The sequence below is a fragment of the Alnus glutinosa genome, chromosome 3 (assembly GCF_958979055.1).
Source record: "Alnus glutinosa chromosome 3, dhAlnGlut1.1, whole genome shotgun sequence".
NCBI lineage: Eukaryota > Viridiplantae > Streptophyta > Magnoliopsida > Fagales > Betulaceae > Alnus > Alnus glutinosa.
In genome coordinates, this window is record NC_084888.1 from 5,505,788 (window position 1) to 5,533,319 (window position 27,532).

General features: G+C 36.8%; 3 protein-coding genes across 6 annotated transcripts; 1 reads left to right on the forward strand and 2 right to left on the reverse strand.

Annotated features, from left to right (window-relative positions):
* Positions 1 to 534: 534 nt before the first annotated feature.
* LOC133863785 (acyl-CoA hydrolase 2-like) lies at positions 535 to 14,706 on the reverse strand. The gene is made up of 17 exons (XM_062299878.1): positions 14,504 to 14,706; positions 14,332 to 14,424; positions 14,043 to 14,110; positions 13,883 to 13,958; positions 13,426 to 13,475; positions 13,134 to 13,259; positions 11,901 to 11,978; positions 10,619 to 10,706; positions 7,417 to 7,529; positions 7,180 to 7,242; positions 7,043 to 7,098; positions 3,611 to 3,715; positions 3,422 to 3,478; positions 2,301 to 2,402; positions 1,190 to 1,238; positions 1,037 to 1,105; positions 535 to 864 (listed from the first exon to the last, which is right to left on the reverse strand). The coding sequence occupies exons 1-17, from the start codon at positions 14,598 to 14,600 to the stop codon at positions 787 to 789; spliced, it is 1,368 nt and encodes a 455-aa protein (XP_062155862.1). The 5' UTR covers positions 14,601 to 14,706; the 3' UTR covers positions 535 to 786.
* Positions 14,707 to 15,550: 844 nt separating this feature from the next.
* Positions 15,551 to 19,502, reverse strand: LOC133862293 (large ribosomal subunit protein eL36y-like). Its single transcript, XM_062298064.1, has 5 exons — positions 19,429 to 19,502; positions 19,271 to 19,314; positions 16,491 to 16,595; positions 16,019 to 16,218; positions 15,551 to 15,807 (listed from the first exon to the last, which is right to left on the reverse strand). The coding sequence occupies exons 3-5, from the start codon at positions 16,590 to 16,592 to the stop codon at positions 15,780 to 15,782; spliced, it is 330 nt and encodes a 109-aa protein (XP_062154048.1). The 5' UTR covers positions 16,593 to 16,595; positions 19,271 to 19,314; positions 19,429 to 19,502; the 3' UTR covers positions 15,551 to 15,779.
* A 2,068-nt stretch (positions 19,503 to 21,570) lies between these two features.
* LOC133864154 (uncharacterized) lies at positions 21,571 to 27,493 on the forward strand. 4 transcript variants are annotated; one of them, XM_062300404.1, is made up of 6 exons: positions 21,571 to 21,743; positions 22,834 to 23,544; positions 24,145 to 24,203; positions 24,769 to 24,897; positions 26,140 to 26,275; positions 26,950 to 27,493. In XM_062300404.1, the coding sequence occupies exons 2-6, from the start codon at positions 22,840 to 22,842 to the stop codon at positions 27,259 to 27,261; spliced, it is 1,341 nt and encodes a 446-aa protein (XP_062156388.1). In that variant the 5' UTR covers positions 21,571 to 21,743; positions 22,834 to 22,839; the 3' UTR covers positions 27,262 to 27,493. The 4 variants fall into 4 exon arrangements, with proteins under 4 accessions (XP_062156388.1, XP_062156390.1, XP_062156389.1 ...); XM_062300406.1 differs by lacking the exon at positions 21,571 to 21,743 and adding an exon at positions 21,777 to 22,488 and having other exon boundaries at positions 26,917 to 27,047; XM_062300405.1 differs by lacking the exon at positions 21,571 to 21,743 and adding an exon at positions 21,784 to 22,510.
* The last annotated feature ends 39 nt before the right edge of the window (positions 27,494 to 27,532 follow it).

Sequence of the window (27,532 nt, forward strand, 5' to 3'; positions counted from 1 at the left end):
AGTCAGGAGCTAAATTCTTTGAGGTTTTCTTGTTAGTACTCTGGTGAAGGGCCACCACTAGCTTTGCTGCCGACATTCCCGCTTGACCCCTTTTTACGCTTGCCTCTAGAGCGGTGAGGTGTTAGACGTCTGCCTAAATTGAGTTTCACTATTGCAACATCACATATTTGGTTATGTATTTTTCTGATTTTTGTTGGTTTATTTGTTGTTCGTAGTTTGTTTTCTTTTGTTATATCTTAAAAATAATAAAAAAGAATCAAAAGTCTTAATAAGATAGTGAAATATGCCTTGAAAAATTAGGTTAGCCAATGTAGTAGCCTATGAGTTAGGTTAATGAGCCCCTAATCGCAATCTCTCACATTCGTCTGAACTGACCCTTTTACCTCAACCTGTTGTGGAGGCTCTAATCTATGATGCCTGTAATTGCCTCTTATCGCAATATCATATATTTATCGCCTTGCCGCCGGCGCCCGGCGGCAACCAGGGGTACGGGGTAGCCTTTTTCTTTTTGCTATATGAAAGGAAAAACATAGGTGCTACAACAATAACATATTGCGTAAATGAGGTTCTTTACAACCAAATCAAAAACATTAACCTTTATTCAGCACAGAGATAATTATCCATGCCCCTTTCCTCCCAAGAACAGCCAGAACTAATGACTATGGTATTTTTCGCAATTTGATTACAATTGTTACACATCGTTGTTCAATAATTGATATAAAGGAAATCACCAGGATTTTATTATAATGCCTCTTTTGCACGAACTATTGACTACTGTAAAGCAGTTCACAGCTTGGCTGTCACAGGTGGCCCTGGACTTTTAACCTTCCTAATGAGGCCCTCTTGAGTTAGTGATACAAGAAGCTGCCATCAAGAAATGCATAAGATCAGTTCATGACACAGACTTCACTTCAATGGAGTAGAAACAACAGCAAAGAGAGAAGAGAGCGAGAAAAGGGGGGAAACCCTAAGAAGAAAGAAAAGAAAAATTGTGGTATTTTACTATTTTATGAACATATATAATGAAATCTGTTACCTCTCCCTTTCTATTGAACATTTGGCCTGAAACAAAGCCACGCGCATTGTGGGCAGCAGGACCAGAAATCTGTAACAAACTGCATAGTATTAGCACCTTAACAATACTAACAGTATATTAGCACACAAGAACTGAACACTTTATAGCACGTACCACAAATAATATCCAGTCATCAGCTCTGAGAGGCCGGTGGAACCACATCCTGATATGGAAATAAAGACAAATTATAATAATTAAATTACATAATAGTAGCAAAGATGTAACAGCCCGCTCCAAGTGGTATGATATTGTCTGCTTTGGGCTAAGCTTGCACAGTTTTGTTCTTGGGTTTTACCCCAAAAGGTCTCATGCCATTTAGAGCGAGCATGCTCTATATAAGCACATCCTCTTTTCTACACCCAGGCGATGTAGAATGCCACAATCACCCTCTTTTGATATCCAACGTCCCTGCTAGTGACCCTTGCGGGCTTGTGCACGCTCTCCCATCTTAGACTGGGCTCTGGCTCTGATGCCATATGTAACAGCCCACTTCAAGTGGTCTGATATTGTCCGCTTTAGGCCAAGCCCGCACAGTTTTGATCTTGGGTTTTACTCCAAAATGCCTCATACTATTTAGAGAGAGCATGCTCTATATAAGCACATCATATTTCCCACACCCAGGCGATGTAGGACGCCACAAAAGAAGCATTTGGATCCTCGAATTGGAAGGGATCAAGTTAGTGTTATTTGAGAGGCAAAATTGTCTATAAAAATGTGAAAGGACAATTTTGCCAGTCAAATACAACTATCTGGATCATCTCCAATTCATTTGAACCGGAGAGGATCCTTGTCCACAAAAGAAATACTTCAATCAAATTTGAAAATGAACTTAAATGCACATACCGAAATTGACTACATCTATGTTAAGATTTTTATGTTTGTCAACAGAGAAACATGATACATCCAAGTCATGACCAGAAACATCATCTTTGATGAATGAGAACAGTGCATCTATTCAGCAACACGCAAAAGGAATTGATCCATTTTGAAAGAAAATGCAGGGTACTATACAGATACAGTGACCTGGATTAACTTTGTGTTTCTCTTTTGAAATTGAAATCCAGGTTAACAATAAATGGTCTGGTCCTCTTTTTAAGACATAACAAGAAGGCCATATATTATCAACCTCATACTAAATATAAGTGTATTCTCCCAAAATTTGACATATTTGTTACATGGTTTGGCCATTAGTTACAATTAACTGTTAACAGGAGCAGATACTTACGAGTGGTCTAGACTAACAGATCTTGTCTTCAAATCCTTACTACGGTGGGGGTTCAAACTTACATTAAGAAATATAAGATCTGAAGCATATGCGACTACACATCTGTAAGCAACCAAAAAAAGCTTGTTAAAAAAATAAGAAGAAAAATAAAGCTACGTAAATTGGACCTTTGTCCAGAACATCCTTAATCATCATAAGAAAACTTGATGAAGATGTCCAGGTAATCGTAAAAGTTGGGGTAAAAATCTGAATTCTTACTTCCAATAGGGTGGCTTCAAATTCAGATATGTATCATGTAATCATCACCCATTGTCTACACACTCGGGATTTAAACTTGAAAAGAGTACAAGACACATCACAAGACATGGCATGTTCTACATAGGTGGTTATTGTACTAGTACTATAATCGGACATTGATATTGATTTAGGGAAAATCTTAACTTTGGATAATCGGACATTGATATCGATTTGGCGCATGGCTCCATTGTGTTTGATGTGGTGTGTATGGAGGGAATGAAATGCACGTTGTTTTGAAGATTGTAAGACTGATTTGATGCATTTGAAAAGAATGATGTTACAAACGTTGTTTATGTGGAGAGAGAAATTTCAGTTTATGCATGAGTGATCTTATTTTGATTTTATAGATAGGTGCTCTCTTTTTTTCTTTGAATTAGGGGCTTCATGTATACATCTTGTGTACTATGGGTTGCGCCCCTTTGCGCCTTTTGAATATACTTTACTTATCAAAAATAAATAAAAAGTCCTAACAACGCTTATATAAATGCCAACTTAACATTTCTTGAGCAATGGTCCACCAACAAAATTTTTTCACTGACCAACTAAGAGCAAAAATAATGAGGCCAATCCAGAGCACGTACTGTGATACTAGGAATTCAATCGTGTAAATTTGTCAAACAGAGAGATGATATGGCATGTATATGTTATTAGACAACATGTAAAAGATAGACAATGTAAGGTTCCCTCCAAATCAAAGCAGAGTGAAGATACAGACAGGTCGTATGGTTCATGCAATACTAAATACTCATTCTGCTCAGTTTTTATCCAAGCAAAGCATAACCAACCTGTAACTTGTATATATGTTTGTAAAAAGGTTTAATTACCTATGCAATGCCTGATCATCAGAGAGTTTACCTTTTGCTCTAAACCAATACCTCAAACTGCAAAACAATTTAACATGAAATCATAAGATCTGGCATGTAAACATATATATATCCACATTTCTAGAATAAGCGATGCACATATTCAGCCCAATAAGAAACATGGATGCTAATAGATTAAACCAAGCTAACCTTGAAGGAGATTTAGTCTGACTGGTTGAACTGTTAGGCTCACAAAAACGTAACTCTATGGGCCAAGGGACAAATTTTGTAGTGGCCACCTTGTTCCGATAAGTCCTGAATTAACCAAGCACTATCATGTTAGTTATTTGAGATGAAAACTTTAAATTCAATTGTTAAGCTCGTAATCATAGAAACAGTATTACTTGCTAAATGGAGCAACCTTATACCAAAAATTAAAAGTTAAAAAACATCTTTTTTTATAAGAAATTGAAATATCATTAAAAGTGTCAGCCGCCCCAAGATACACATGAAGTATACAATAGAAGCCACCTAACTAGTAGGAGCAAAAAGAACAAGAAAATCATGATAACTATCACTAAAAGAGAAACAAAAACAGTTATCCATAGATACAAAGTGTTGAAAAATAAAAACTTAATTTCCTCCAAAGTCCTTTCACAGTTCTCAAAACTTCTATCATTCATTTTCTTCCATAGACAGCACAAAAGGAACGAAGGCACTATCTTCCACACAACAACACTCAGAGTGTTGCCAGCAACCCACCAACAAGCATACAAATCGACTACTCATCTAGGTATGACCCAAGACAACCAAAATCGACTAAAGAAAACATTCCAAATGGCACAAGCAACTTCACAATGAAGTAGAAGATTGTCAACAGACTCCCCATTCCTTTTACATAAACAACACCAATTAACCACAATGACATACTGCTTTTAGAGATTATCCATTGTAACGATCTTTCCTAGGGCTACCGACCAACCAAAAAAAGGCCACTTTCAACAGAACCTTAGTACGCCAAACACTCTTTCAAGGGAAACGGACACCATCATGACAACCAATGACATTGTAGAAGGATTTAACATCAAACAACCCATTTTTTGAAGGGACCCACTATAGCTTGTGTAACACCTACATCCCACATTGGAAAGAGATGAGTAGCGCATATAGAGTGGGTGGTTTATAAAGATACTCATTGATGTTAAGTCTCACATTGCTTAGTTACTAGGTGAAATTGAGCTTTATAAGGAATTCTAAAGAAGCTCCAAATTGATTAGTCTCTTTGGGGTGAAAGCGCAAATGTGGCTAATGCTTTTCCCTAGGTCGTTACAAATGGTATCATAGCCACCTAGTAACGCCATGTGGTACTGGGGCACTACATGACGTAGCCCTGACGAGGATGTCAGGAATTGAAGGAGGGAGTTTGTAACACTGTTGTCTCACATTGGAAATGAATGAGTATCCCACATAGAGTAAGTGGTTTATAAAAATACTCATGAGTGCTAAGCCCCACATTGCTTAGTTATTAGGTGAAACTAGGCTTTTAAGAGATTCTAGGGAAGCTCTAAATCGATTTGTCTTTTTGGGGAGATAGCACAGATATGGCTAGCACTTTTTCCTAATTAGGCTCCCTAGAACTTCCATATTTAGAGTCCACCACCACCCTCCACCAAGCTTCTCTCTCAAGCCCATAGCACCAAAGCCATTTACTTAAGAGAGCATGATTGAACTTTAGCAAGTTCCTAATCCTCAACCCTCCCTTAGAGATCGGTGTACAAACCTTTGATCATCTCATAGGGTGATATTTGAACTCTTCACCTAGCCCCCCATAAGAAATCACATTGAAGCTTCTCAATACGGTTTGCAACACTCGCATGGAGAGGAAATAGGGACATGAAATACGTAGGTAAGTTGGATAGGGTGCTCTTGATAAGGGTAATCCTGCCACCCTTAGACAAATACATGTTGCAACTAGCCAACCGACATTTTATCTTCTCAATCACACCGTCTTATAAATGATTGGCCTTATAAGAAGCCCCCAATGGAAGACCAAGATACTTCAAGGGCAGAGACACAACCCCACTACCCAAAATTCCAACCAACCCAGCCACATTATCAACATATCCCACAAGAACCAATTTCGACTTGGCTAAGTTCGTCTTCAAACCCGACACAACTTCAAATAATAAGAATAAACTCTACAAAATGGGTAGATGATTTGGGTCAGACCCACAGAAAAGTAAGGTATCATAAGCAAATATAAGATGGGAAATATCAGTCCATGTCCCCACATAGAATCCAGACAACAAACCTCCACTCACTACAGCTGAAATCATCCCACTCAAAGCCTCTATCACTATGACAAACAACAAAGGAGACAATGGGTCCCCTTGCCTCAAGCCACGAGATTTGCTAAGGTAGCCTGTGGGAGAGCCATTCACCCAAAAAGAGAACTGCACCGAGGAAACAATGAGCTATCCATGAACACCATTTCCTCCCAAACCTGCACCTTCTCAACATGTACAGCAGGAAATCCATTTTACAAATAACCCCCGATTCTCCATATCTCAACCTGCTATCAATACATTCATTGGCAATAAGAATAGGATCTAGAATATGCCTACCTAGAATGAATGCATTTTGTGACTTAGAAATGATCTACTCCAACACCATCTTAAGCTTGTTCGCTAGAGTCTTGGCAATAATCTTGTAGATGCTACCCACAAGAGTCCAAGACTGATCGGATGAAAATCCTTGGGGTCAATAGCCCCTAGAATCTTTGGAATGAGGGTGAGGAAAGTAGCATTAAGGCTTCTCTTGAACTTAACCTTCACGATGTCCTCTTTCAAAACAACCCCAACAAGCTTGGATGAACGCCATAGAGTAACCATCAGGGCCAAATGCCTTATCACCATTCATTGCTTTCACAACCTCCCACACATCCTTTTCCTCAGAATCTCTCTCCAACCAACTAGCCACAACCTCATCAATAGAATCAAAGGAAAGATCATCCACCAAAGGCCTCCAACTAAACCGCTTGGTAAAAAACTTTTTATAAAACTGGACAATGTGCTTGTTGATCTCCGATTGGTTGGTAGAAATAGTACCATCAATCAACAACAAATCAATGGAATTCCTTCTTCTGTTGGAGTTAGCCATTGTGTTAAAAAACAAATAATAGTAATTTCATTATTGCACAAGTCATTCTTCTTAAATCTAATAACTCTGAAAGATTAGATCACAGTATAGAGGTTCCCAAACTAATTTCCAAAACCCCAATTTAACGTGGATTTAGGATCTGAAAGGAAAAGAAATCTCCAAAAAAGCTACCTCAAAACTTTATAAGGTGTGGTAAAGGCACACACATATTAGGTGTGCTTAATAGGGTTTCCTTGTCAAATAGCCAACTAAGTTACTGAGATCATTACTTTTTTTATTTTTTATTTTTTTGGATAAGTTACTGAGATCATTATACAGTGCATGAGAACATACCAGCAAGAAAATAACAAAGAACTGGACAATTATTAACAAGATGCAATAAAAAGGGAAAGCTGAATCATTCATGTCTAACACATGGACATAGAAACTCCATACGCAATGGCAGATAGCAGTGAACTATAAATCGGGTACTACAAATCTTACCTTGGAAGACGTGGATCAGTAAGACGTTTCTCACGTAGCTCATCCATTGACAGAAGCTGCAAGTCAGAGTTCAATAATTGCAATAGCAATAAACAGGAAAAAAATTTAATTAATAAAGGAAAGAATATATTAGTTACCATCTCTGGAGCAGGTACAGAAGGCATTTTTGCTTCCTGGTGGACAAACCCTTCTTCTTCTTTCTGAAAAAACTTAACCCAATGTTATATTTGTGACAAAAAAAAAAATTAAGAATTCCAGCCTTCAGAACCACAAAAAATCAAGGCAAGCAAAATGCATGGTGATCAAAAACTTCTATAACTACTGGTCAAAATTCCAAATACAAATCACAGGAAAAATTGCAATTAACTGCATACTTGGAATGAAGCGAGCAATGTGAATATGATGTTTCCCTTTTGTATTGCATCTACTCCCCGGGTAGCAAAGCTTTTCCCATCACGTAATCTGTTAACTTGATATATAATTGGCACTACAAAAACATATTTACATGCATATCCTTAATAACCTTCTCACTTATTTTTTATATTGAATGAAAAGGACAATGGACAATGGTACCTGGAAAGTTATAGATTTTTATAATGGAGCTAAGCTAATGGTCAAAATTATCAAGATAAAACACTAATTCCTGTAGCAGCAACAGTATATATATTCCAACAGTGGATGAATCTACAACATGTTGAATCAGCAATTTGACATGCAAACTTCAAGCACAAAAACCATTTGGAAGCCACGGTTTGTTCCTACTTCATTATGCATTTTCAACCAAAATGAAGAATACTTTGGAGTTTTTACACAGCCCAACAAGAGGCTCAAGATGAGCAAGCTTAAACAAAAAACAAATTGTTGAAAAAGAAGCTAAACTCGTAATAAAGCCTACTAGGAGACCTCCAAATTCTTTTATCTTACAACTTATTTGCTATCTTTCAATTCTTTTCCTTTCACTTATTGGTATATTAAACACAGAATCAACAGGCTCCAACTCCAATCTTTGAAAGCTTGTATAAAGCTAAGGTTCCATGAACGAATGTTCTCATCATCCATAGAACCCAAATAAGAATGCACAGAAGCATTTTAGGCCTTGGCACTTAAATACAAATCTAGAAACAACTCTTTCAGTACATAACACAACACCTTACATCATGCCAAAAACGCACTCTTCTGCCATTCCTACCACTAATCCAATACAGTCTTGCCAACCTCTCCCTGCCTGGCCTAATGCTTCTCCCAATACTAAGCTCATGAATATTTCTCACCAGCTCTGCTGTCTACTAGTCCCAAGTTTCCCCATATTTAGTGCCAGCTCACCTCCTCTCCAAAACACCCATTTATCCACCAAATTTTCATTAAAATTACTAAATTTCTCACCCCTAATCCCTCATTCTTGATAGAAGAGCACAACATATTCCACTCTGCAAGATTTAAAAAAAAAATCATCCACTATCCCAACCCATAGAAAAAACCAATTGTAACTTTTCCGATAAGTCTGTTGCATGAGTGGAGATAGTAAAGAGTGATAAAATAAAATAAAAAAAGGCAAACTAGATAAAGTACTCTTGAAAAGACTAAGACTATCACCCTTTTTTAATCTTCCATCTTGTTAAATGCCGCCCCATTTTTTCTAGGATTAGATTCCACATCACATGTGCCTTATATGAAGATCCCATAATTCATAGGCAAATAACCCACTTTAAAACATAATTTACCTGCCTATTCCAGAACACCTTCAACTTCCCCACAGGAACAATCTCACTCTTGCGCAAATTCACTTTCACAGGAGACAAAGCATAAAAACAAAGCAAAACAGCTCTGATGCAAAGGAGGTGATCTAAATCAGCGTCATAAAAAGTATAGTATTATCAGCAAGAAGTAAATGAGAAACTGGCAAATTTCCTTCAGACCCACCCCAAACCTGAAAGCTAGATAATATTAAAAAAAATCTCTCTACTGTTCTAGTAAGCATTCTAATCAGGAACTCCATTTACAAGAATAAACAGCAGCGAAGATAAATGGATCCCTTTGCCTGAGCCTCCTAGAACTTCTAAAAAACCAGAAGGGGTGCCATTAATCAACACTGAGAAGCACATAGTACAAATGCAAGAAAGAATCAAATCCCCTCCATCTGTCTCCAAAACTCAACCTATCTAAACAATAAGCTAGACTATCCAGTTTACATGATCATATGCTTTTTAAATATTTAGCATGCAAATCACTCCTGATATACAACTTTTGAGTCTACAATCCAAACATTCATTTGCAACAAGGACTGCATCTGAATTGTTCTCCCTTCCACAAGCGTTCTGACACTCTGAATTGATTTCCCCAAGATCATTTTTGAACTATTAGCAAGAAACTTCAACCAATAGTTTATAAATACTCCCCTACCAAACTAATGGGCCAAAAATCCGTAGTACTTATAGCACCACTCTTCTTAGCAACTACTGTAATGAACAAGCATTTAGAAACTTGTCAAACCTGCAGGTAACGTGGAATTCCTTAAAAAGAGCCATAACATCTCCATCCACAACCCTCCAACAATGTCGCAAAAAAGCCACCTTCAACCACACACCCCATGATTTTTTTGGCACCAGGAAATCTCATCCATCAGAGATAAGCTCTCAGCTTCAAACATTCAAATCCTCTTTATGAGCTTTCAATTATCTAGCTAGATCAAACAGGTATCCATTTCACTAATTCTGGACTTCATCAAAAAAACCAATCCACTTTAAGCCACATGTTTTCAAATTTTGAAAGCATCCTTCCCCCCCAGAATACCCCACGCTTCTAAAAGAATAGAACAATCATCAAACACCAGTTTGGGCAAAAGTCGCATTACATCCAATAAATACTCCTTCAACTCACTGGAATAATTTTTTTTTAAAAAAAAATGCAAGACATAAAAGGATCCAGATTATGAGACCAAGTAATGGACCAACCTCTAAGGAAGCTCAACAAGATTTGAATCTAATAAAACCTAAAAATTCCTTCATAGAGGTAGAGAATCTGTCACAATCCAAACCTCACTCGGGAACCTAACCACCCCGCCAAACACCAAGCCCCTCCCCACCTATCTACAGCAAATCTCTATTCCTTCTACAAACCACTCCTCTATCTGTCATCATTAGGACCTTACACCCCACTAAATGCCCAATTAAACCCATCTTCCACTTCATGCAGCATAAATGACAATGAGAACCTCCGTAGCACAATATCTATCCTCTCAACCACCCTCTTATTCACATAGCTTATTTTTCCATCTTTGTAAATCTAACTTTTTAAGGAACACCATCCATGGCTTTCACATGCAAATAAAAAAAATTCACTTTTCTGCAACTGTTTTTGTTTAGTATTATAGAACATTTTAATTCAAAAAAGTAAAGAGTAGTTTTGGGAAGTTACATAACTGAATACATTGATTCTGGAAAGTGGAACTGGTATGGGACGTCCTCAAGGAAAGACAGAAAAAAAAAAAAAAAAAAAAAAAAAGAAACAGGACAAATAATAACATTGGAAAGATATACTATCCAAAAAAGTTCAACAAGCTCATAGAAATGTACTCACTGTCAAAATCCCCGACAAGAAGAAAATAAGCATGCAAACTATGGACAACCTTGAGGCAATCAACTGTTTTTGATGCGGCAGCCAGTGCCTGCAAATCACACATCATCTTCAAATACCAAGTATGTAAAAAGCTGCAGCCATTGTTAATTCCATGTTGTACTTGACGTCCGTGTCCGATTAAGAAATCAAACTATATTATACATTTTGAGCAGCTGATATTATCCTAAATTGTAATAACATGAGAGAAAAAACATTTTCTTATAGCCATGGGCCCAAAAACAAATCAATAACACTAAATTCGCACTTATCTTAACTTAAAATCAAACACAGTGAAATCCAGATGCCGTGAAAACCCAAAAAAAAAGGTGTACTCTATATATGGAATAATTGCAATTTTCAGTTAAGTAATCATGGGAAAATAGAAGATGCCTTGAACAAGTGTACATCAATCTGATGCACCTATTTCTCTTGGAAATTCTCCAAAGATAATCTCAAGATCAAGCACCCTATTGACATTGCAAAAAAAAAAAAAAAAAAAAAAAGATTCAAGCATATGTTGACATTTGAACCATTCAACTTTATGGACCATTCCAAGAAACTAATCATTTCTCGATTTCTAGAAACATATGATCTTACTGAATTTGCAAATGATGAGATGTGTGAATATCATGCATGCGAACAGATAAGAAGCATACTCTGCCTTACTACAGGCTGTCACAATATGTGCATAACTATTTCCTGAGTTTAGTGAGAATTTGTTTTATAGAACCGAAAGTGACCATCGCTTCTCCTCTCTCTCACTGCCCCTTTCTCCCAATGATTCTATCTCTCTTCCTCACTCATCGTCTTTCTTTTTTTGTTTTTTCTCATTGTCCCTTTCTCTCACCACTTTTCTTCCAATAGCTCTCTTTTTGAAAACTGCCACCAACTCAATTAGTGGCTGAGAGTTAAAACAAAGTCAATTGAACTAAATTTCATCATTTATAGAAAGGGCACTTTGGGTATCCTTGGACATAAGACAATATTTTGAATGCTTGGCCTAAGTGAGTGATTTTGGGGTTTCTAATTGAGTCTTTTTCAGAGTTTGTATTATGTGTGTGTGTCTCATATTATTTCTCATCTTGTTATGTCAAGTAGACTAGTTGGTGTACAAGTGCTTTGTGATGTGTGTGTGTGTGTGTGTGTGTGTGTAAGAGCTTCTTGTTTTGGCCTCTCCACGCTTTGATCAAACAAAACATTCAATACTAAGTAAAAAAAAAAAGAGGAATTAGCTTAATCTTGCCTGTCCAATAAATTGTCCCCCAAAAACCTTTCCAAACTTTGGCGCATCAGGCAAGGTGATCCCCTGGAATATATTTACCTTAAACAAGAAAAAGGAAAAGATTTAAATCTAATAAGAATTTCTCTCTACAGAATATGACAAGCATTTTCTAGAACATTAAACAACTTTTACAAGGAGATAAAAAAAGAAAATGCATATTTAGCCTAATAATCTGCAAACAGAAACAGAAAGTGCTGTTGTCAGAGAAAGCCATTAAGAAAATGAAATTCACTATCCCTACACTAAACAGCAAGAACCAAAGATGTTAATTTCATTTCATTTTTCTTTTCTAGGTATCATTTTTTATTTCTTTTCATTTCAGCTCATTATAGACCATGCTGGAGACAAAAATGGACAAATTCCAGCCTATGTCAATTATCTCGGTGCACTTGTTTTTTAGCTTGTTTTGGGGCATTTCAGCTTTAACCTCTTCCTGGGAAAGCCTTATACATTTTGTCGCTATGTCTACAACAAAGACCAAGATACAGCACTGAAAAGACTGATTTCAAGAAGATGAAGCCAGAAGGACAAGAGAAGGTCCAAAAGAATGTAAAGGCAGAGGGATGTATACATTAGCAAGCATTTGAAAAAGAAGGATGTGCCATTAGCCACACCGAATGACAAGAAAAGAGTGGAGCAGCTGACTCCCATGCTTGGAATTAAGGCTTAAATGAGTTTAGTAGCGAGTTGAGTTTTCGATATTTCCAAGATTTCCACACTAGGTTATGATTTTCCTTCTTCTAATTCCCAAAAAAACTATTTATCCACTATTCTTTATATTTGTCTGAGAAGTACAGTACAATCTATATGAAACTTTATTTAGATTTCATTAAATTATCAAAAAAATAAATAATTTAATGAAAGCTAAATAAATTTTCATATAGATTGTACTGTACTTCTCAGACAAATTATTTATAGATTCATAAGGAAATTAATTTCATAATTTGTAATGCTTCTTATCAAAAATAAAAAATAAATAAATAAATTTGTAATGCTCAGCATGTCAACGTAAAACCAAATTAACCAGAAGTAAGGAGGAATACAATAACTAAGGCACAAGAAGCATATTTATACTTGTAAAATGTTTGAACAAATTATCCTAGCAAGAAAAATCAATCTGTAAATGCTCTCTCACAGAAGCATAAGCACTCAACATCGAAACAGAAGATTCTCAAACAACATTAGGAAACATACTTCTATTGGCGCCAAATGCAATATACTCTCCACAAGTGAGCATGTCTCAAGAGTTTTATCTGCATTCCATATTGATTTTGTCTGCAGCAAACTACAATGTTCATGGGGAAGCACTAAGCATGTCAGCTGCCATAACAAACAACACATTAGATACTCAAACAGCAGACATACACATTAACAGAATCGGGAGGTAAATCTCATACGCTTTAGCAGTCTGCATATGTGCACGTTATAGGAAAGCAACAGACAACAAAACAAAAGGCACAAGTTTGTGTGTACATATTACAGTTACCTTAGACAAAGCAATTACATTTGCTTGATGAACAACAGATGTAGACATGCCTGCCAAAAAGAAGTTCGGCATTATTCTTCCACATAACTGTTGGCAGCATCTTGAGCATATATATACACTGACAAACTTAACACATGAAGCCAGATGAACTGAGGAAACACTGACCACTATTACCACCAATTTGTCATGTTATGTAACTACAGTGTCCATGAAAAAGCACCAATGTAGCAACTTCCTAGTTCATACACCCTTTAGTGAAAAAAAACATCATATAAAGAGATACTAAGGAAGTAAAAACACCTTCTAATGCATTAAAACCTTGTTATGATACACAATCTTCAGATATGAACCACTCGAAATACTTCTGAAGACAATAACAAGAAGAAACCAACTAATCACACACCATATATAGCTTACAATTAAAACATAAATGAAAAAGAGAGAGTTCTCACTGTACCAAAATAATCATATTGCTTCAGTTGGAACTCGGGTCGACTTTCTTCATCGGTAGTAACAGATCCAACAACTTCAGCCTGTAAAAAGGACATTAAACTTTCAGTCCTTAAACTCACTCATTCTAAAAAAAGTGATTATCTTAATCTCTCAAGTAAGCTTACCTCTCCTTCCCAAATAAAGTAAACTCCATCCCCCCTTTCACCCTCGCGTACAATATACTCTCCGGCATCTACACCACAACACATTCAACAAACCATCATTTCTAATCTCTCCAATTTAAAAAAGAATCCAGAAAGGGCAACGAAATGAGCGAACTTTGTTGGTAGCTAAGTAAACAACAAGCGACGAGAGCAACAAAATTCCAAATCTTCATCCACGGATTACGACTAGTTTTGGCAGGAAAAAAAGAGTAACAGAAGCAAAAGAACGCTAAACAGAATTGGAATTCACCATAGCGTTTGGCTAGGACGACTTCTGCGATCTTCTTCAGAGACGATCCCGGTAGCCGTTGTAGCAGGGGGACGCAGCCCAAAAACTCAACCACTGCAAATTCAAACACGCTGTTCATTTTATTTTTCTTTCTCCGTTTCTCAACAACCAAACGGAGGCTAGTTTCTCTCACCTGCGTCGGCGTCCATGAACGATGGGACTTCGTCTCGACTGTCAAAGACTTCTTTCACTTTCACCGCTTTTTTTTTTGGAAAACAGTGGGAGACCATACGGACAGGGAGGAGGAAGGTTGGGGATTCAGTGTGCCGTGGTGTAGAATAGCAAATTCGAATTAGACCACGCGTACGGTTATGTGTGGTTAGTGTTCACTTCACTGCCTTTTGAATCAAATCATTTGACTGTTGAGGTCAAAACCGCGATCTTGTCTGTCGTTTTTTCATATAATAATCTGTATGGAAGCCAGATCAAGATGTGCTCCATCGAATTAGAATCCGTCGTAACCGACCACATCTTAGTGAGGCCTTAAACAATTTGTTTGCATTTCACCGGCATTTAAAATGTGCGGCGGGTCAAGCCGCCTCCTCTTTTTCATCGTTCAAATTTTTGTGAAGGAGAAATGTTATATAAATTATAAACTATTTTATTTTGTTAATGAGTATTTGTCAATAATCCCAAATTTATAAAATCATACAACAAGACGTCTTGCCTTCTGTCGTTTTTGTGCCTTTTTTTTTTTTTTTTTGGGAAATCTTTGTGCCATTTAACATGTGTACAAATTCCCTTCAAAAAAAAAAAAAAAACGTGTACAAATTGAGACTACTGAAATACTTTCAACCACAACCCTAAACACCATAAATTTGTGAAACTAGGAATGAACACAGAATACCCAAAACACCTTGAGCCAAAAAAAAAATAGGATCATCTTAAAAACTGCTTGGAAAAAAAAAATGCATTAAAGAGAGTCTAAAAGAAACTGCTCAGAAGTCAGAAATCCTCTGCATATTCTGGTATGAACCCAAATCATTACAGATTCCACGGAAGGGATTCATCACAGCACACAGCAAACAAAAAGAATATCTTTCATCTCAATACCAACTCACAGTACACTTGTCATCAAGTTTTCCACCATTGAGTTTATATAACCATGGCATATCAATAAGTTTAAAATGCATGGCAATGCTTTGGCTCACCAAATTTAACGAGGACCATCAGAAGCAGATTATTTGAAGATGGATAATTAATTAATATCAGTAGAAGAATCTGCAAACTGGAATGCATGTTCGAATTTGAGAAATAGCAGAAAATACATCTGAAGGGAAAAAGTTGGTCTACAATTAGAAACGAGTCAAAACTGTTCTGCAAACTTCCAAATTTCGGCAACCAAATCAAGATTTCGGCAACCAAATCAAGAAATTTAAAACTACACAGAGAGATCTTGGTACAGAAGCTCACTTCTTCTTCTCTCCCCCTCCAGACCTGAGTAGAAAAGGAAACAAGCAAAAGAATCTCATCACCAAGAATTTACAAGGAAACAAACAAAATATAAACTAATTATCATCACATTATTTAAGCATAAAAATATTGTCACGAGCGTAGAATTTACCATGAAGAAAGAACAATCTTCTATTGTAATTAAACATGTCAATGAACATGTAAATAACATATAAAGCATTTGGCAGTCGATTACCTCACTTTACGAAGCACATTAGACATCTCCTCACGCTTCTTCTTGGCCCTCTTATGGGTGCCAAGCTTTCTCTTGGCCACCTTTAAAGCACGCTTATCTTTCCCAACTTTCAGAAGTTCAGTGATCCTCTTCTCATAGGGAGCAAAACCAGCAACCTCTCGGATCAGATTCCTCACCAAATGGACTCTCTTACTGGTTTTCTAATTGTAAAGGAAGAAATGATCTAATCAGTGATCCAAACCATATGAAGACACGGCAAAGTTTTTAGATTTGGAAAAAAAGAAAAAAAATATATTGTTTGAATGAAAGCAGATGGAAAGTGAAAATAAACATTCAGAGGCTTACTCAACAAAATTGTTTCAACAAACCACCTTAAATACTTGGCATAAAAATATTTTAAAGGCATGAGGCCAGGGTAACTTTACAGCCAAATGGTGTGCTAATGAGTATTTGTAAGGAAAAAAAAGCTTACCCCTTTTCTATCAGAAGGGCGTGGAGCCAATTCCTTCTTAGTTACAACATGTCCTTTGTTCAGGCCCACAAAAAGGCCAGTATTTGGCTGTTTGGGAGCCATCACCTGAAAGAGCAAATGCACAATACATCATATCGATCAATATTTTAAGAAACCCAACAGAATACCTAAACTTGAAGATGATGAATAGGCAAAACAATATAGTCCCGCAGCTTGAGCAACTGCAGGAATGCAACCTATCAAGCAACCACAACCCAACACATCAACAGTGATTACACAGCACTTGGTCATACAGCTACAACTATAAAGGTTAATTTGCTAGCCAGTCTTTGAAGGTAACCACTAAACAATCACACTTGAGATACACTCAAGTAAATGTATTTTGATACGGTTGCAGCAACTTGACAAAGCCCATTACTAGACATTAAAGGGAATCCAATTGTTAAGGTTATTATTAGACCCACCATAGCAAAAAACCAACTTTCAAACAGTTCTAACCATACAATCCTATATTTTCATACCATGTCAGCAGAAGAAATAAGAGACAATATGATGTTTGTACCATCCAGTAAACATTCTTTTCTATTAAAATTATAACTACTGATGATGATGAGCAGGCAGAAACATAATTGCAAATGAAGAACAAAAGATCAACACAAATTTCAAATCAAGATGTTAGTATAACAAATCTATTAAATGAAACTAATCATATGGGGTACAATTTTATTTTTTTTATTTTAAATTATGACAGGTCAATTGGGAAACTAACAGTCAATAACCAATACAAATTGTGCACTTTATAGACCCACCAAACAATGAGTCCCAATACAAACTCAGCTTAATCTAGTTTTTTAGCATTGTAGATTTAATCTAACTCAATTAGCTTGTAGAATAAATGATAAGTAGATGGTTTAGATGCATCAAATAAAATTGAATCCCATCCAATCGTGGAAACGGATCCCTTTTTCTCCATGATGGCATGGCATAAGAACCAAATTCAATAGTTAGAACAATAAGAAATCCATCTCCTAAAGCTATCAGTAAACTCCACAAAGCCTTCAAACAACTCTAATGAGATATTTATAAAATTCAACCATTGGATAGTCAAAGAAGCGTTTACATATGAGCTTAGGAACAAAGAATGGACACATACACACACAAAAAAAAAAGAACAAGAAGAAGAATGGCATGGATGTAAAAACTATACGTCAACCAAAAGCAAAATCTTGACAACACCGATTTACAAACATCCTTCTCACAGATCAAGAACCACACCTTCTTCAAGAGCACATGTCAAAAGACATCATTTGTGTTTAAGAACATTTTTACATGTTTACACATTCCCAACATATTGTTCACATTGGATGTAAAGTAATCTTTCAAGCCAACTGAAACAAAAGCAATTCCAACAACATCAGTATGGTGCCGGCGTGATGTGAAGGTCTAGGAGATGAAATTGACTATTTGATAGCTAAAACTATACAGACTTAGGTTATTATGCCATGTCAACATGAGGACACAATTTTATTCTAATGGCTCCCTTCAAAATTCAATTTGATGAGTTTTAACGATCGAACTTGAATATTCATTTCAAAGTAAGCCAAGTTATCTTCAATAAAGCTTATCTTTAGTACATTTGATCTACTAAATGAGACCCATTATAGCGGGAGTCCTAATCCTCTTCATATTTTTCTTGACATGACTAGTTTATCCCATGTAAATGTTGGGAAAAAAAAACTAAACATTGGAATCCTATGATATGATGAGTCCCATTTAGTAGATCAACCATACTAAAAATCAACTTCACCTAAGAACTTGGAGTCAAAAGTCATCAAACCAAATTTATTTAGAACTAATAGCAGCCCCCATCCCTTTTCCTCATGTTAAACATAGCATAAAAACATATTTGATTGTATGGTTAGAACACCTGTGAGTAAGACACTATCATTAAATCAACACTAACTAACCATAGTCAACAAAAGGAAATGTCCAAATTTCACATAAGAACCCACATAAGTTTCGAACTAAGCCTAGCATAAAGAAGTCTAACCATGGAGGCGCCTGACGGAAGAGGAAAACTAGATAAGCAACCCTGTTTGATTGCTGACAAAATGAAAATAAGGAAGTAAAAATCACGAATCATTTGGAACTTTGATTGGCACCCGAGAAAACTCCAACCTCCACCCAACAAAACCCTATCAAAATAGTCAGGTTCATTTTTAAGTTGGATTTTCATTTTCGGGAGACCAAATCGAAAAATCATCAAAATCATAATTTCACTTCCTTTACTTTCCCTTACTTTGTCAGCAACCAAATGTGAGCAAATAGACCAAAAAAAAAAAAAAAAGAGAGAAGGAAATCAAAGCATTTAACAACGGACAGTAAAATATAAACAAAAATGCTATTCAAAGACCTAACAGGCACAGTTTGCTGATAATAGATCACCAACAGGCACAGTTTCATTTGTCGATAAGATTTGAAAACTTTTGATGATGATGACAATAGTAAAAAATTACCAAATCTTCTCAACAAATGATTATGCTATGCATTTAAACATTTACACCTCTTAAAACACCAAAAATCCAACACTACGGTATTTTTCTAAGCTTAACTGACATTTTCATTTTTTTATGATTTAATAAAAAAATATAAAGTTCCACAAATAATCAGGAAAAAACAAAATCTAAAACAGTTAGCTTAAAGCTAATGCCAGAGTAAAACAGATGACAAAAAATCGGTTCCCAATCGGGGACTGAAGTAGTTGAAGTAGATTTTCTCACCTAAAATACGGCTCCCGCGAAGACTTTCCGAGAAACTTTGAGATCTGAGAAAATGGGAAAGGAAAATTAGCTCAACCTTCCGCGAGTAAGATTTGAGAAGAGAGGTTCATCGAAAAAAAAATTTAAAAAAATATATATTTGAGAAGAGAGGCGCTCACCCGCTACGCGACACTGGAAGAAAATTAGGGTTTTGTAGTATGAGTCATTGAGTTGTGTATTTATATGAGAATTCGAAGGGAAATTGGTGAAGGGTAATACCGTAATATGGGGAAGTGGTGGTGAAGTGACTGAAACACCCAGGGAAGTTTTGCTAATGCCCCATGCGGAAGTGTATTGAAATGAAAGGCAGTATGGACATTTAGGTACGTTAAGCCTAGGGCTGTAGAGCATTCACATTAGGCCAGTAATTAACCAAAAATATATATATATATAGCAAAAAAAATATCATCTAGTTCAACAATGCATTAAAAAAATTAATTTAAATTTCTCTCCTCTTTAAGAATAGTTAAAAAATTAATAAAAGTAAATACTTAAAATGCTTAGTCAAATGTAAGTGTTTAAAAAAAATAGATAGTTAAAATATAAAAAGAAGTTAATTAACTAGATGTTAGCTAAACATTTGCTTAATTATGAGTGACCATATTTTACATTTTAGATAAAACAATGTCATGATTCATGAGTGACCATATTTTACACGTGGTAAATGCTTTTAAGCCGCAACCCCTTTTGTCAATGAAATACGATACATTGTTCCATCAACTTCAAAACAAAATTCTTGATCATTTTTGTCTATATAATAACTTTTACTTTTAAATACAAGTGACGAGACTATGTTTTCTCTCTCTCTTTTCTTTTTGTGAAGTTTCTAGAGAGGGAGCGAATTCAGTGTGAAAGACGTTTCGCCGGGGGGGTTGGCCTCACACCTCTCCCTCCCGGCGCTGTTCTTCCCTTAGCCTTCGGCTATAGTGGTTTTTGTCCTCCTGGCTTGTTTTCAATGGTGGTTTTGTCCCCCTAGTGTTAAATTCGGTGGTGGTTGTTGTTTTTTCTTTGTTTTGTTGTTGTTAGTTGGTGCAAATAGAAGATTTTCTGGTCCAGGTTTGTGATGAACGGCGAGTGTTGGTGGTTCCGGCTGAGATGTTATCAAAGCTAAATCTACAAGACTCGGCTGGAATATCGTCGACAAGGACCTTTCTGTTTGGCACGTGACTAGCACGTGCCGGGGTTTTCTTTCCATGGTCTTACGCGTGAGGGTCACCGTTTGCTTCTCCAGTCTCGGACGGTGACGATTCGGACTCCTGAATGTCGTCTGACGCAAGAGAGGTTCCTAGAGACGGTGCGTGTTCTACACGCGCAGTCTCCGGCGGCGGTTCTTGCTTCCGGGAATTTTTTCTGTTTGTATTAGTGTATATTCTTGTCTTTGATTTACAGTCTACTATAATGGTAACTGCTTTAAGCTAGTTTTTATAGCTTTGTGGGTAGATAATCTTTTTCTCTAATCACTCCTATAGCCTTCGGGCTTTGCTGTTTGTAGCTTTGATTGTGGTACTGTGGTTCTTTGTTTGTGTTCATTGATTGTATTACCCTTTGGGGTGGATGTTCAGCAATGAAGATGAAGATGGCACTTTGTTCAAAAAAAAAAAAAAAAAAAAACTTTTACTTTTGTTTTTATTTTCTTCATTAAAAAAAACCCTAAAGCTAGGTAGGAGACCACATTGTCACATAGACAAGTTAGTCAAGAGTTATGTCTTGAGGTGGCAAAATATCATATTTCTTTGTCAATTTGGGAGTAATTCGACCATTTTAAAAAGTTTTTTTTTTACTTAGATTTATAATTTTGTTTTTATTGTTTTATATTTATATTAAACGAGACACGTATCGTCCTCTAATTAAGTATGACATAACAGTATCTCTAAAAATTTATTAGAAGAGTGATGCTATATATCATATTTTTATCTTACAATTATGACGTGACAATCCTAATTAACAGTTTAACTTTTTTTAAATAATAATTGATTTAAGAGTTGGTTGTGACGTCAGTATTGTTAGATGTAGAATAATTATAAATTAAAAATAAAATTTATAGCATTACTCGCAATAAAATTCATAATTCATGGACCATTGAGCATTTTTCTCGGAAATTTACGACCACCGTGTATTGGATCAAATTATTTTGGTTTATCAATGAAAGATGAGAAGTTTTCTGTTAAAAAAAGAAAAAAGAAAAAAAGAACTTGTTAATTTATTGATTTTAAAAAGGAATCTACATGGACTGGCACAAGGCGCCAACCATACCTACCACACAGAGCAGCCCCAGGAGGAATTAGACTGCCGGGCTAATGCATGAATTGGCCAACCACATCGTTCGATTAGACTTTCGAGGCCATGGTTACTCTTATGCGTAACTAGTGGAATCTAAGCATTTGAGGAGGTAGATTCTTGGAGCCAACCCAAAGGAAATGGGGTTGACTTGCAGGTATTGCACAACTTGACAATGTCTTCCTCATTTCTCTTTCACGTTTCAGCTTCCCTTCAATCCTTTTTTTCTTTTTTTATTTGTTTTTATTGAACATAGTTTATTTTGTTTGTCCTCAGCTCAATTTGCACTTACTACTCCGTCATATAAACCTCAACCACAATCACCCTCTTAAGTAATCTATCTTTTCCCAATTCAAAGCGCCACCAAAAGCTTTGTTCTTGTGTTGGAATTTCCAATTTTGTTAGTCAAAAAGTGCAATTCAATGCTTCTTTTTCACTGTTTTGAAATATGTTATAATGGGTCCAAGTAATTATGCCTGTGTCCAACTTTAGCCGCTGATCCTCATTGCTTTTGTTCCCGAAAACCCTAGGAGAATAGACCGGAGCCATTGTTTTAAAGTTCCAGAATTTGGGTGTCCTTCAATTTCAATTTTCCGCAATTGGGTTTGATCCGTGTTGGTTAAAATTGTATTCTTTAGCTGAAACTCAATCCCGTGCCTCGTACAGATTCCCACAAACGGCTTCAAATTTTCAGTGTCGTGTTAAGTGCACATACACTTTGGGCTTCATGTATCTGTATCTTGTTATTTAATTAGCTCAGCTTTCATCTTATAAAGAAGGATTCTGCGTTTGGAATTATCTTTGTTTTATCAGTTTAATCTGTTGCAAGCTCAAGTTTGTCTTTCATCCCAGAAGAAAAAGGAAAAAGGGCTCAAGTTTGTCATGGAGTGGCTCATTTGAAGGTCCTCAAATATAGTTTTCCATGTATAGCTCGCCATACTAGTTCATATGTTTTGTTTGTTCAACTAAGATCATAAACTATTTTTGTTGATTTAGGTGCTTTTACCTTGATCCCAGATACTTCTATTTAGAAATCTACTATTTTCACTCATCTTTCAAATCCTATTGTTTTTTTCCATATTCATTTTACATTTTCAAGAACTTGATATTTTCATCTCTCTCTTTCTCTCTCTCTCTCTCTCTGTTAGATATATATCCACACACATACACACCTATATATCTATTGCCATCATTACGTACACTTGGAGTCATGTTTGTTGATGTCTGTTAATGTGCTTGCTATATAGGCGTCTATGTCAATAGCCTGTGGCATTCCCATCCTTGAGGGTGTGTACTGTCTGGCTTGTGCTCGCTGGTTGTGGCAGAAATGCCTCTACACCGCAGGCCATGAAAGTGAAAACTGGGGCCTAGGCACCGCTGAAGAATTTGAGCCTGTTCCTCGCCTTTGTCGCCTCATCTTAGCTAACTATGAAAACGATATTCGTAATCCGCTTTGGGCTCCGCCTGGAGGTTACAAAATTAATCCTGACTGGGTAGTCTTACGTAAAAATTATGAAGAAACTGTTGGCCATGTTACTCCTTATATGATCTACCTTGATCAAGATAATGCTGATATAGTCCTGGCAGTTAGTGGGCTCAATTTGGCGAAGCAAAATGATTATGCAGTTTTACTTGATAACAAACTGGGGCAGACAAAATTTGGTGGTGGTTATGTCCACAATGGGCTATTAAAGGCAGCAGGATGGCTTTTCGATGCAGAGTGTGAGGTTTTGAGGGAATTGGTCGAGAGGAATCCAAATTATACCCTGACATTTGCTGGTCATTCCCTAGGAGCAGGGGTGGTAGCACTGTTGACATTGGTCGTAGTTCAGAATCGGGGAAAATTGGGAAACATTGAGAGAAAGAGGATCCGATGCTATGCTATAGCTCCTCCTCGGTGTATGTCACTGAATTTGGCAGTCAGATATGCAGATATTATCAATTCTGTTGTACTTCAGGTACAATCATCACCTTCCATTGTTTCTTTTAGATTTGTGTGCCTTCCCATCCATAATTTGTTTACTATCAACCTACTTATATTGGAATAGTAACTGTGATTTTTTCATTGGACTGAGTTTAGTTGCATGTGTTATCTTAATAGTAATTTAGTCAAAATGATTTATGGTAATGTTTATCATATAATAATTTTGAAAATATATACAATCAAACTTTAAAATGGTAAAAAGACTAAATTACGCGTATAAATCTTCTGTCAACACAAACTTTTTACAACCAAAGCATCATAGAATAATAAATTCATAAATTCTTAGAATTATATAACTGATTTGCTAGAGATGGATATCATGTGATGGGTGAAATATTAGAAGAGCAGAGCATCTTCTTGAAAAGCACATGTCATTAAGTTGATGACCAAGTTTGTCGCAATTAGCGGGATGGATTTGCAAAGATAAGGTGGATTTGTTGACTAAGGGGTTTAAATGTCATTAAAAGGTTACTTTGTTTTCCAGCATTACGTTTTCATCAATATTCATGTCCTTTATGTGTATGGATGATTGTATGTGCTAATGTTTTTAATGTGAGTTATCTTAATGAACCAGGATGATTTCTTACCTCGGACAACCACTGCCCTGGAAGATGTATTCAAATCACTTATCTGGTAAAAACTAGTATGTCGTAGTCACCTTTATTTTTGCTTGGCAGTTACTAGAATGCATGATTCAAAGTTTTCCCAATCACATGTAAAAGCTAACAGTGTGTGAGGAACTTTAGGAAAGAATAGGACTTCTATGGATTTCGGAAGGGTATATAGCATATACGCAGATGTCCCTCCAAAGGGAATCTTTTTCTCTTTTTTATTTAATGTTTTCTTTTTTTTGTGGGGGGGGGGGGGGGGAAGGTGAGGGAGAAAATCGTAGTTAATTCTTTCGGGAGAAAGTCATACATAATTCTTTCAGGTTCTATATTGCATCTGCATGAAAATTGGAAGTCATTCTTCTTTGTGGTCTGTTCCCAACCACACCAAATATGTATCCCTCTTTATTTATCTGAACAAGTACTGCTCCAGTTTTTATCGGGGGCTTCTTTGAGGGAAGCCTGAATAATTTTAGAAATGAATGCTTTCATAAACATGCATTTAGTCTGTCACTAATATCATTTTCGATGCAATTCAGAGTGTACCATCTGAGTAAGATTCTAAAGTTGGGTTTCCTTCATTTGGACAGCTTGCCATGTTTGCTATGCCTGATGTGCTTGAAGGATACATGCACACTGGAGGAGAAGATGCTTAAAGATCCAAGACGGCTCTATGCACCTGGTCGTCTCTATCACATTGTTGAGCGGAAACCCTTAAGGTATAATAAGGTTCATATTGAGCACTATATTCCCTAACATGTGCTCAGTTAAGAAGAGGCACTGGCTTGATGTTTGAATATCCTTTACTGAAGGAGGCAACCACCAAACTCATAGATGATGTGGGAGACTTGATATATAGAGGAGGCTTAACTTTTGCTAGGTATAGAGCAACTTAAGAGCAAGTGAGAGGAGAGTGTAAGAGTTTTTTTTTGTCGGAATATTTATAGCTTCTTTTTTATATAAGCCTTTTTATTCATCTTTACTAAGTGAAAGAGATTAGTGAGTGTTGCTGAGGAGGCATATGTAGCTGTTTTCTTTATCTATATTTGTTTGGCCAATCTGGCACATGCAGCCATGCAGGGGCCTGCTCCTGGCAGTTTGCTCCTGTTTGCAGGCACTCTTTAGGCATTTCACCATCAGACTGTCTGGGCATCATCTTTGGAGACAACAAAATACTTCCCCCCCCCCCCCCCCCCCCCCCCCCCCTCTCTCTCTATCTCTCTCTCCTCTGATTCTGTTGGGATGGGTGGGGTAACCTGGTAGGCTAGGGTCTGGACTTTGGCTTCACCAGGCCACCTGAAAATCACTTTCAGGAGCTTCTACCATCTGCTTAAGTCATCAAGAATCTCTGAAACCCATCCCATACACTGATGCTGGAATTACTGTGGATTTGCAGCTGTTGAGTACCGAGCTCAAATAGAGCCCCTGAGGACCAATTCTCATGGTAGCATGGTGTAAATTATAGGGTTCATTTACTCGACAATCTTACATGCGATGCAGTGAGGCCTAAGCCTTCTGCGTAGTTAGGGAAAGTAACCCAGATATGTTTTAACCTCTGCTGCAATGACATGCTCCCCTGTTTCGCATGCTGAATTTATTTTGAAACTTGTCTGAGACATTGGGCTATCTTTGTTTTCATTCCTTATGAAGTAAGAGATTAATGTGTTAATTGAAAGGAGAGGGATTACAATGTTAGAATCACCGACAGACATTTTTGAAAATGTTGAGAAATGACTAGAGTGAGAGGCATATTAGTCAAATAATAATTGCTTCTTTGGAGTTATTTTGAGATTTAGCATCTTAATTTTTTTTAGGGGCATTTATGAAATGATGTCAAATAAAATTATAAATTTTATTTGTAAAATGGTAATTGCGTCATATCCATGCCTTTCTGGTGGGATTATTTGAAGTATGGCACTAGTTTAGTGCTTTATGCACAATTATTTTTTTCCATGTTGCAGGTTAGGAAGATTTCCACCGGTTGTGAGGACAGCTGTACCTGTGGATGGGAGGTTTGAGCACTTAGTTCTTTCTTGCAATGCAACTTCTGACCACGCTATCATTTGGATAGAGAGAGAATCACAAAGGGCTCTTGATGTAAGTTATTGGCAATAGAAAAACCTTTAATACTACAGTTTTCTGCCCCCATCCCCACTGGCGTTTCTGTTTAAACCTGGGATGGAAATCCAACTGAAGTGAAAGAGACTACGATTATTTATAACAAAAAAAAAAAAATGGAAAGTACATAATTCCATACACTGTTTATTCAGCTGCATTTATTAACATTAGAGAATCTTCTTATACAGATAACTCACACAATTGAGCTATTTTCTTAGGCACCCAAGTATCCATGGGATTACCCTACAAGCTTCCTTAACCATCCAGGATCCACCCCCCCTCTTCCCTCCCTTTTCCCTTCTGTGTTTTGATGATACTATGCTTAATTACTTAGGCCCTACATCCAAGCTTTAGAGATGAAGGATTAACCATTGGATAGGTTGCATTTGGAAAACCGCCTGCAAGCCATTTATCCTATTTGCTTTCTCGATAGAATTTCAATTAAGTAAATCATTTTCCAGGATTCCAACATTTTTCTCCTTGTTATCTAAAATCAAACTGGCTTTCTTATAACTGCGAATCCAATGTCTTCACAGTAAAGCTACAGTAGTCATGTATATCTAAATACCACTTGAGGTTTAAATGGTTGAAACTTGAAAGCTTATTTTCCACCTTTGCAGTGGTTTTGAAACATTTATGTGTCTTGAATTCAGTTAATGCTGGAGAAAGATAAGATTATGGAGATTCCGGTAAAGCAGAGGATGGAGCGGCAGGAATCTCTTGCCCGAGAACATAGCCAGGAATACAAGGCAGCGCTTCAGAGAGCCGTTGCTTTGGATATCCCTGAGGCATACTCGCCTTCTGAATATGGAACATTCCATGAACATGAAGGTGAGAATTCTTCCAGATCAAGTGAGGACATCTCATCCTTGCCCGTTAAGGGAAGGAAGGAAAGCTGGGATGGATTTGTAGGGCGTCTATTTAAGGTGGATGAGTCTGGCCACATGGTGTTCAAGAAGTCATAGATGATCAGAAGAATTTCACATTGTAACTTAGCCAACAAGTCATTCTTTGATTCATATCAAGCACCCTTTGACAGGGCTATGTTGAGTTCAATACCTGGATATCTGTCGAGGGACATGAAGATGTGTACATGAATGCCCAGCTTCGATCAAATGTAAAAAGAATTTAATTCTTTAATGATTCTTTTAACCCTCCATTCCATGGGTGCTGAAGCATATAAAAAAGCTTTCCAAATACCCTCTTATCCATGTGTACATTGTTTATTTTGTTGTA